General features: G+C 37.1%; 1 protein-coding gene across 1 annotated transcript; it reads right to left on the reverse strand.

Annotated features, from left to right (window-relative positions):
* Positions 1 to 4,712: 4,712 nt before the first annotated feature.
* On the reverse strand, positions 4,713 to 11,094 carry LOC140232688 (RNA polymerase II subunit A C-terminal domain phosphatase-like). Its single transcript, XM_072312801.1, has 5 exons — positions 11,024 to 11,094; positions 10,610 to 10,700; positions 9,537 to 9,662; positions 8,275 to 8,522; positions 4,713 to 7,533 (listed from the first exon to the last, which is right to left on the reverse strand). The coding sequence occupies exons 1-5, from the start codon at positions 11,062 to 11,064 to the stop codon at positions 5,946 to 5,948; spliced, it is 2,094 nt and encodes a 697-aa protein (XP_072168902.1). The 5' UTR covers positions 11,065 to 11,094; the 3' UTR covers positions 4,713 to 5,945.
* Positions 11,095 to 11,942: the final 848 nt, after the last annotated feature.

Below are 11,942 nucleotides of genomic sequence, written 5' to 3' on the forward strand. Positions count from 1 at the left end.
TACCTACAGTAGCTGTGAGCTGAAACTTACTTTGCCCATAACTAGGACTCATTTTCATTTACAAAATGAAATGGAAGAAACAAGAATGCTGGAAATTACACCAAATTTATTACATTTACAATTCAAACAAGATTGCTACTGCAATATCAGTGCCATTGTTTTACACAAAATGAAGAAGTCCTGCTTAATTTGATGTTTCACACATTTCACTCGGAAAATATGTCAAATGTGCTTGGTTTGACACTTTGTTTTTGAAAAACAGCACCCTGCTGCTAGTACTAAAATATAAATCTTGATTTCTGTACAATACGACTGAATATCTGTTTCTATTATTTTCTTGTTGTAACAAAAATAATCAAAACTATCACAATTGAAAAGACATCTACAAAATGTTCTTTGTACTGATCCATGACTGCCAACTATATGTCATATTCATCAATATATACATCATATAATCTCTGACAAAAAAATCATAAAAAGATGCAATTATGCAGTGGATTTTTAAGATACAAACAAAATCTGCATGTGTACTTGGAAAATTGAAATATTGCCCAGATGAAAATACATGATAGTTTTGATAGATAGAAAGGATTTTTTTTTTCTAGTGAAGGTAGCAGCTGTCATTGCAAGACATAAGGTTCCACTTTGAGATACATGTATCTAGCACAGAAGTAGGATTGTAGCCATAATTAGAATTTATGAAAATGTCATGAGATAAAACTTCCATCAACTCTAAATTAGCTGTGTCCATGTAACCAGTTACAGTATACAGCAGACCTGTAGATGCATGACCTGTTCAAAGAAACAATGGTGAAATTCAAAGACTTGTATATCCATCAGTCACTCCTAAAAGGCTTCTGGAGAAACGTCACTTCCGATAGCAGTGCCATTGAAGATAAAATAAGCTAAAACTTGGAGGGCTTTAAATGCCTGGTGCATACACTTCAAGAGGAAGATTTATCAATGAGAAAGTGATTAATAGCAGTCATATAACAGTGGGCCTTGGCGTTAATCGACACGCACCTAATGCAATGTCAACTTCACAAGGCTTACTGTAGTTCCCAATTATGAGTAAACCCAAACATACTATGAAATAATAGTATGGCAATTTGAAAGGTAAAAACTACTGCACGATGTTGCCCTTTTTTAACCTGTAAAAGTAACCATGAATATGCATCAATGACATCTGTTGTGCAGTACTAATTGTGTAGTTTTTTTTTTCATTTTGACATAATAGAAATGTATTTTACATGACTGTACTTAATATAAAATGTTACCTCTTTCAGGTTTGAAGTTGTAAATATCTAAACACAAGGAAAGCTAAAGTTTATGGTCATTTTATGTAAACAGAAAATGAAGACTTTTATATGAAGGATACTACTACCCACAGACCAAGACATACAGTCAACCTTCCTTAAAGGACAAGTCCACCTTCATATACATTGTACAAGTAGATTGAGTGAATGCAGCAATACATATTAGTAGAACACATCAGTGAAAGTTTGAGGGAAATCGGACATTCCGTTCAAAAGTTATGCATTTTTTCAAGTATCTGCACAGTCATTGCTGGATGACAAGACTATCACAGTGTATGATGTCACATGCGTACAACAATATAAGGAAAATATAAAGAGGATTTCACAAAATTTTACTTTTTGAAAAAAAGTGCACATTTCCTCAACTCGTCCCTGACATATGTTTAGGGTTATATTATTCCCCCTTGCCTTCTGAAAGAGGGAAGTCAAGTGTTCTTGTATTATGCAAGAAAAGTGAAAATATCTTGAATTTTCTTTATATTGTTGTACACATATGACATCATAAGCTGTAATGGTCTTCTTATCTAGCAGTGACTAAGCAGAAACTTAAAAAATTCATAACTTTTAAATTGACTGTCCAATTTTCCTCAAACTGTTGCTGATGTGTTCTATTAATATTGCTGCATTCACTCAATCCACATGTCTATGAAGGTGAACTTGTCCTTTAAGTAGACCTCACGTGAAGTCGAATACAGAACTGAACTGTAATCGCCTAAGTCGAAGGTCATTTTAAGTCCTCTTTATATTCTATTTATTTTAATCCCTCATAAGTCAAATTTTCTCAAAGTCAAAGCTATTTGTTTTTAATCCAAATAGATTCAATTAGGCAAGGTTGACTGTATCTCAAACTGTGGTTCAGTAGACATGGTGGTGATGTATTCATTTACACATTCAAATGGACATAGCTTAGTCTTTGTCTTCTCTCAGATTTAACATTGTCCTTTGTTCAACTTTCTCTGTGGACTAAATCTACCCAGGAGAATAATACTGGTGAACTAATGCTTGACATCTAGAACACAGACTCCCAAAACAAACTTGGGTGTCATTTGTGGTTATGATCAAATATCTGCCTCATAAATCTGACCGCTCTATCTCAAGCCCACTGGAAGACACCTCATTCAGTTACATCACAGAAACATAAAGATGACTACACAGGAATGCTACTACAATGCACTTCTCTGCAGACTACAACTGCTGTACCAGTGGTCCACAAGTACTGGCATTTCATGTAAATACCACACATGTGCATTCTGACAAGACATCTTGACTTTGGATTATTTTGACAAAAGAAGGGAAGGATGCAAATAAGAGCTACCACCTTTTCACACTAGATATGTAGGTAAAAGCACCTAAGATTAGGAAATGGCGCAATAAATTCATTATGTAAATATATTTTGAGTGATGAAAGTAAACAGCATTTGCATAAACCAGGGAGGTGAGATGACCCCAACCTCCCTGCATAAATATACTGACTGGTTTAAAATACACTAGACTTGCATATTCATCTGGGAGTGTTGCTCACTGGTGGACATTTAAAAAAAAAAAAAAAAAAAATGAGCAAAGATGACCAAAAAAAAAAGTATAAGGCATGATTCTGAAAGAAAATCTTGAAATAGGAAGCGGAGTCTCATTTTTTTTCTATTCACACATCACAATACATTTCACAGCATTCATAAAGTCTTTTTTTTTTCAAGTTAATTGGAATCTTATCTGATTATATGACATGTTTTCTTTCAAATGCTTGAAAATACATGTATTAGTGCAATTTGATGTGCCATAGGTACTGTTACTTATAATTGGAGTGGGAGCTGTAAAAGCTCACTTGGAAATTATTGCATTTGCCAAGATGGCTATTAGGTGATGAATGACCTGATGGCAAATTACTCATTTCATAACTTTCATCTGAAATTAACCTTCTTACTTTCACTGTGCTTTCAATAAATCAAACTCATTTTTCTTCAAAGTATTGGGGACACATAGTGGTTATGAGTGGGTATATAATTATGCTAGTCAAAATGTACAACAACAAAAAACAAAAAACAAAAATTACCCTTGAGCATTTGTAGAGTCAAAATATTTCCAAAATGAGGCAAACATGAACTTTATGTTGACTTGAGGAGAGCCCTCAATCAGTAAATCTTTCTATGTACAGAAACATGGAAGCCTCAAACTAACTTTTCTTCTTTCTTTTTTTTTTTTCTAATGGCAGCGATATCAAGTAGCAGATTAGTGGAACTATAGGCATAATTGAGCAAATAAGATAACAAATCGTGTGTTGACATGTTACCGATGCTTCTTGCAGGTACCCCTGCTACAGTGTATCTCAAGCAGCATCTAAGCTTACCAAACATGAACATACTTATGATGGCTACTGCTAGGAAGTTTATGTGGCAAGAAACAATTGTATATAATATTCCAGAGAACTTTCACTGACAAGCCAGACACAGCTGTCATGGTACAACTCAAAAACTCAAACCATCTTCAGGAAATACATCGTACAAGCAGCTGCTATTCTGTAAATCATGATACCATTGGCTGCCAGGATTATCAAGCAGGAAACTTAAAAGCCTACTTTCCATGCTATTCTCTCTAAGAACGGGAAAAAAAAAGAGAAAATACATACATATTTTCATTAAGAACAAACAAAAAATACAAATGTTTTTCACACATATCAATTAATTTGAAATGATCATGATGTGTCATGTTCAATGACAATTTTAACAAAACATATTGGGATGTCTCCGTTGGTCCTAATCAACACATTAGAAGGGTCATTTCAAAGGGGCTGCTAAAAAAACAAACATGACTAGAATGTAAAAATGACCACTAAATTGTACACAATATCAAGGTGTTTGGTTTTTTTCCTTTAACCCTATCTTAACTGGGGGGGGGGGGGGGGTAAATTGATTTCCCTGAACATTTCACATGATGATTCCGCGACGGGGATTTTTTGGCGCCATTTCTTGACTTTTTTCTTTGAAGTTTCCCAAATACATGTACATGTATTATGGGAATAAATTTGCAACATTCAGGTACACCGGTTCTGAAGTTACATGTTTTGTATACATGTGCATGTCAGCCTGAAAACAGCTCAAATTTGCGATATTGTGTGCAAATCCGATGCAAATTGTGTTTTCTTGTTAAATTGATACACCTTTATGTATGAATTTAATTATTTCATCTTTTAATCATTGAAATTAATTAATTCTAATGTATATAAGCTTGAAAAAGTGTCTGCGCACAAATTTTGGCAAAAGAAAAACAAAATACATAGTGTTGAAAAAACAATAAAACACATAAGAAATTAACAAGACAATAATCTACCCAGAAGAATTATTTTTGATTGTGCTATATTTCTTTTTTGCAAGAAAATTGTTTGATGTGTCTTGAGGAATTCTGGCACAAAAATAAGCACTCCGTCAAGCCTTTTTAATGGAGTTATAGGCCAAAATATGATTTCATGGAAAATTTGCATAATTAAATCACTAAAAATAAAAAACAATATTTTTCTATTGTTTAACCATATATCTTGTAGTTGACATCCAGCTCTATGTTCACGCAAATTTTGCAGCAATCACGCCATCGGTGGCTGAGATCTGAAGATGGGGTCAACTTGACACCCTCCCCATGTAAAAACTTGGTTTCAAATAGCCCAGTTAGAATAAGGTTAAAGCTGCCATTCTGTCTGCAGCTGTTTTGTACAAAACGTCTCATTCTATTAAAAATGTAAAACTTTTCAAGGTAAAGCTATGCTTCCATCCAGTAAATAATTGCAAATGTGGTGGGTATAGAGATGAGACAGTAGTAGAAATCCATGAGTAACATGTTGACAGGGACAGTCACATCTTACAAGTTTGGTTAGATGATTGTAAAATTACATTCAGAATAAGAATGTGGCAGTCCTGTCAACCTCATTACAGTAGGATTCCTTAGAATCCAGGGGGAGTGTACTTGTATTCTCACAAGACATACATGAATGGACAGTAAAACCTCCCTGCCTGAAGAATAATCTGTTTGCAAAAGACATTTTTGCTGCGCTTCTTTATCCATTATTTCTTTGCCACCAAATGACACTAGTTACAGCATGCAAATAGCTTGATAGAACAGGTGGCATACTAGTGGTTTGCAAAAGTGCAGTTGTACAGAAGTGGAATGAGCATGCACTGGCAAACTACAATAGCTTCCTTGTCTACTTTCATTATATACAAGATAGTCAATGTACATTCACCCGTATTTAAACTTGATAGTTCAGCATTTCTTGCTGACAAAATGGGGGACAACACATGATGATGGACTTTTACAATAACTACAGGACATTTTGCATGAATTTACCTTCGTGTGTCAACAGAGCAAGCCACAAACTTTCACAATCTTTCACATGAAGTGCAGGGATTGATAATACTGTAATTTGTCTTTAAATTTGTGTTTCTACGAAGAATTACGACATCAAGTGCTGCACTGAACTTATCTCTAACTAATAGCTTGATCTTTGCTACATCTGGGAAACAACTGAATTGAAAGGACGGAAATATACAATCGTACCAAATAAAAAACATTGATGTCTTTTTCCCAGAGAATTGAGCTGTATTGACTATGTTCAACAATTGGAGAATTTCCAACTTCTTTCATTCATCCTTGATCCCATTTCCTAACACTACGCTTATATGTCAGTAGGTCATCAATGGCATTGGCCATCTTTTGCCCTTCCTCCTCACTGAACCACTCTTCCTCACTCAACCCAGCACTTGAACTACTATCCTCCTGGGGTCTCTGAAATGGATCAAAGTCATTCATGTCATCATCATTTTCAGAGTCCATGTCGTCTCTCTTGCGCTTCCAGCCTCGTGGACTCTCCGCTGTCAGACTTTCATCATCACTGGACGATGATGCAGGTCTTGTTACACTGCCAAGGCTGGTCGGATTGCTGCGTTCATCGTCCTCGGAATCACTGCTCCCATTGTCACTAGTACTATCATCACTGCTGTCACACATGTCCTGCACTTCTCTGTCCATGCTAGCAAGGTCCTCAGACGAGAAGCTGTACATGGGGTTGTAGTCCTCAGACAGGCTCAGAGGTCTAGCCTTTGTTCGCTGAGCAGGGTTTCCTACACCTGTGGATTTTCCATTAGTGCTGGCCATTGACTTAGACTTGGCCTTTCCCTTGCGGCTCTTCTGTGAGCCTGTACTCTCTGTGTCACTGTAGCCCGGAGTGCTACTCCTACTGCCATGTTTGCTTGCATCAGGCAGGAGGAATAGCCTCTCATCCACTCGTTCCCATCTCTCCCAACAGCACCACAGCCAGTCAGGTTCCACGATGTAAATCTTCCTGCTCCGCTTAGCCACGTGTACCTTGGAAGTGCCAACTGTGGCTGCCACAAGATGTGTTGTTGCTCTGCCTTTGCCTTGGTCTTCTTTGCTCTTTGTTATTACTTGGGGTGAAACTTTGGCACCAAGAGCATTGGCCACTTTCCAAGCTCTGCTCTGCTCAGGAGGCATGTTGGTAGGAAACACTCCACTAAACACTATGTTACAACCTTTCAGGACAGATGTCTTCATCTTAGGAAGGATAACCTTGAGGTCAGGTAGTGGTCTGGGTGAGGGCTGTGCATCCACCTGACTGAAATAGATCCTGTGAATGCGAATCAGAATGTCTCCTAGGTACATGAAGTAATCATCCCCATCCTCCTTTGCTTCTTTCGCCTCGGCAGTGGTAGTCACCTTTTCATTGTCACTATCCTTCTCTTGGGTGATCTCCCCTTCTTCCTTCTCTTCCTTTGCTTCTTTTGTATCACCATCACCATTCTTCTTTGTCTTTTCACCTATAGTATCCTCATCTTTACTGTCTTCTTGTTCAGCATCCTTTGTTGTGGAAGAAACCTCAGAGCTACACACTTCGCTTTCGACAGCTTCTGATTGCTCTGTTTGGTTTTTGCCTTCATCCTCCTCTGAGATCCCAGAGTCCTCTAACTCTGCAGATTTTTTGGCTTCCTCACTTTTTGATGAACCAGATGATGATACGTATGTTGCAGATGATTCGCGGGGCCTGTGCACTGGTGCTGTTCCGCGATCATTAGCAAGGTTTGGAGGAGTGTTTATATCCCCAGTACCCTCAAAGAAACGAAAAGGAGGAACCTGGATCAAATTGGGGGCATAATTCCAGACGTCGTCTCGATCATCAATGATACACACCATCTTGTCACCACGAGGAAATATGGATCTGTTGGCAAGGATGGTCACAGAAACTTATATGAACACAATATCAATATGCCGATACTGAGTAGCTGCTTCTCCCTACGCCAGTGTTTATTTCATGGATCAAATGCAAGTCATCTGCTTGAAATATTTCTTAAAATACTCATAAGTTCAAACAAAGACACAAATCACTTCATACTACTTTCCACTTGTGACTTATGATAACTTAATAAATGTCTAAACCCATTGCTGACAAATAAAGAGTGAGATCTACATCCCTAGATAGTGTTAGATGTGCACCCAATACATAACAGTTGCATACATCAATATTCATCCAACACGCATGACCAAAATTCATCAAAGGCTAAAGCAGTAATCCTGTCTTGTTTTCACTTAAATTATTGTCCCAATGCTTACTTTTCCTTTTGAAATAATGACATGTATACCAGAGCTTTACATTAGCCTGGTGGCCCGGGGCTAATACTCAAAACTGATGTTCTCATACCAAATTTCCAAAATTAAAAGGCTATCATTTGGTGGTCCAATAGGGCAGCTAATATTCAAAATGAATGTTTATACTTTCTTTCATTTCAGGCCACCACATTTTCATTTTTTCAGGTCACCAAAATTTAAATACAAAGATTTCAGTGGCCATATGTGACCAATTATTTCTGAGCTGTGCCTCACAGAACTCTACAGACAAGACTCAACTCTGACAATGAATGAAATGAAAACTACAAGAAAAAAAAAATGGAATTGAACTCACTTCAAATTGGCTGTCTTGGAATTTGGGTCAAAGCATTCATCCCTGGACAGGATACGATGGGAGAAAAACTTCCCATCTGGGTCAATGATCTCTGCCACTGTGTGAGCATACAGGCGTACTCCCATAGTGAAGATGTGTAGCTGGTAATACTGGCTGACTAAGTCCAGGAACTTGTTGCATCCATCCCGGATCTTGGTATGGTACCAAGGAAACAACGGGCCCTTTCTCAGCTGGAAGTGATGCACACCCTATTAGGGAGCATAAGACAGTCATGGGAGAGATATGTCATTTAGAACAATGACAGACTTTTAAAGAAGTAAAATATGGTGTGGAACCTCTGCATTAACACATTTACATAGTTGTGCAATTAAGACCTTCAAATAGCTAAAATGATGCCTTAGTCCTGATCTGAGTAGAATAAGGGATGTTTTAAAATTATATGGAAGCAACTGTCCTGATTGATATGTCCATTCTAAGAAGTCAACCATCAATGTGTACAATAAGAGAATGATGAGTGAGTTTCTAAGTTTCTTCTCTACCAGTAAAGCTGAGGAAATGCTCACAGAATATTACATAGAAGGGGCATTTTTTTTTTATTCATACTCAAGTGAGTGATGCCATTAGATTCAAACTTGACATCAACTTCGTGAACAGATGGTGGCTGTCTCCACATAAAAATTCACTTGACCCCTTCTAATTTTTGAACAAATACTGTATCTGAAGTGATCTTTTGGCATCAGAACTACATGCATTTTAGAATTCATCTGATATTGGTAATAAGCAGTTAAGAGGGTGAGAAGTTAAAAAAAAATTTAGTTTTTGTCAATTAAATTTCTTTCTTTTTTCTTTTTTTTTTGTACTTGGGATGAAAGGGTCTGATTCATAAATCATTAGCCAATGTCACACTGTGATGTTATGCACAATTGAGCTATCACATCAAGATATAGTATGAATTAACATGTTAAATATAATTCTGTGGCAATAGAGTACCAAAGTCATGATATCACAGTCTTTTCTAAAGCTTGGGTTAAAAGCAAAGGCGTGCGTTTAAACACTCGGGCCAGGTGAGGTTGTTTAGAACCCATTTCCATGGCAATAAATGGCTGTGACATTACGCTTTGGTACTCTATATTTCTAAGTGAGAGTTAAAGCCTTACGCAATTCAGGCATCACAATTACACGAAATTTGAAAATGAAACAGAAAGTTTCCAGGAAGAGGATTTGCAGGCATGGACAGTATATTTCCCTGAGAAGCATCTTACCGGCATGTCAGGGGGCACATCATCAAGAGTGGTGTGTATGAGGGTCTGGTCCAGATCCACCAATAAGACTAGCTTCCTGTGTTTGATCAGTGAATCCTCATCCTGCTTGGCCAAGACAGCTGCTTCCTGTAAACACACAAATTCCAGCTTTGAGAGTAAACTACCAACACACATGAGCAGCTCAAGGCCCCCATAATCTTGCTAGTGCATGCACAAGCACTGGCACTTGCATGAATTTATATAAGAATAACAATACACACATTATTATTATTTTTTTTTTTGTGAAGGGGGAATGACATTAAGTTTTACTTATTTCTTATCCATGTTCTTTGTATAATACACTTATACATATTATATATCAGAATGTGTCTACTTGTTTAATCTAAAAAGTAGCACAGTGGCATGAAAACTGGTTATCACTGATCAAATGACAGATATCCATATATTAACATCACAGCAGTTTTGTCAAACTTTTTTTTGTCAATATCTAAAATAGCATATACCTGCATTTTTTTTATATCATTCCACTGCATTTGATATCTTAAGTTTCATTTAGTGTTACCTACTAAAATAGTACCAAAAAATATATATATCTGAAATATGTCTGGGGAAAAAAATTATTGCAAATGCTATTGATCTACGGAAATGAGAAACATTGATAAAGGGAGTCACAAAAAGCAAAAGTGCATGTGTACACCCCACCTCCCTGTGCACTATGGCAAATGCAAGGCTGTTAGAGAAATTTTGGTCATGGGGTAGGATTCCTGGTTCCTAGCCCTTTCAAGGTTATAAAGTGTATGTGCAAAAGCAGGACATTACAAAGGACATTCCCCCAATTGCCTCAAATAGGAATTTGTGGGAAGCTAGGCCCCATACTTAAGGCAGCAAGGTGCTTACCGTATTCAGATTACGGTACTTGCTCTATACTGGAGTTTCGGTTGCATCAGTAAGTGGGCTTGAAGCAATGTGAGAAGTGATGACTGACAATGAATTGGAAAAAGAAAGAAAACTACAGATGCAAACAATAATATTTGCTAGGAAGAGGGTAAGGAGGAGATGCAGTTGAATCCTACCTCTTCAGTGACATGAAGCTCTGGAATGCTGTGCACCATAGCAACAGAAGCTGTGCTTGATGGTGCTTGCTTCTTGGACACATCTTCATCCCTAGAGAAAAACAGAATGGTGCATGCACTTACAATAGTCAAATTGCACAGATTGTACTAGCAAAAGAGTTTTGCATATTTTGCAAAAGTTAGAAAAACATATCAAATAATCATGATCCTTGTTATCTTGTTTTCACAACTGTGTTTACATACTCACGACACAGTTCGAGTTCATCCCAGTATAGCTTTATGTACCGGTACAAGCTGCTTCAAGGGATTACTACATCAAGGTATCAAGGTACCGTACCATGCTGGTTTGACACAATAAAATGAGAGTAATGATGACTGCAGAGCTGATTGCAAAAGGACAATAAATGCACTTACCTCCTCAAATCCTCACCACACTCAGCACACATGCCTTTCATCACTGTAGGGTGAGAACATCTTGACACTTTCAGCAACACTGCCCTGAAAGAGAATACAGACATCAACTTATTTTGACAGCAGTTTTCAAGGATGTAGACCACTGTTTACAAATGCTGTCCTAATATCATCACATTTCAGCTTGTCAGCTCAATAGTTTGAAATATGTTCCAGGTAAGAAGAAAAAAAAAAGGAAAAAAAGACAAAAAGAAAAAGAAAGCATTTTAAATTGCAATTCCAGGCTAGAATTGTACCAGGTAATCCAGTGAAACTGGGTCTGTTATTTTATTTATTTATTTTTTTATTTGTGCAGCATGTATTAGGATTAGAATAACATAGGTATAGATTTCTATACCCGTAAGATGTTTAAACTAGAAATGTCGCTTTGGCGACTGGTATGCCTCCGCCATAATGCATGATTTTCCCAATAGGTCTAGATAGTACATGTGGACAATGTGTGATTACATTTTCACAAAATTGGCAAAATATTGAAATGACAAGTTTGTCACAAATGTGTTGAATGTTCACCTTCCTTGACCTAGGTTTAATTGGATGAATAGGCGAGCATGTATCTAGGGATTTAAGGACTTTAACTCGACTTTGACCCATTCATACATTTAGGCATTGAGTAATTTTCAAGGTACAGGTGTGGAGAAAAAGTGCAATTTCTGAATTGAATAGTAAATTGTTACCATTTTCATCTGGCCCTTGACCCTAAAATTCATAAGATAATTACTTTCAGGTAGAACATGCATAATATGTACTAAGTTTCAAGGTAACTTGAGCCACTTCCGAGATATGGAGGAAAAAGTTAGTTCAGCACTTTCACTTGATTTTTGACCTTTTGACCTTTGAGGCAAAAAAAAAGAAGAAGAAAAAA

Source organism: Diadema setosum, chromosome 9 (genome assembly GCF_964275005.1).
Source record: "Diadema setosum chromosome 9, eeDiaSeto1, whole genome shotgun sequence".
NCBI lineage: Eukaryota > Metazoa > Echinodermata > Echinoidea > Diadematoida > Diadematidae > Diadema > Diadema setosum.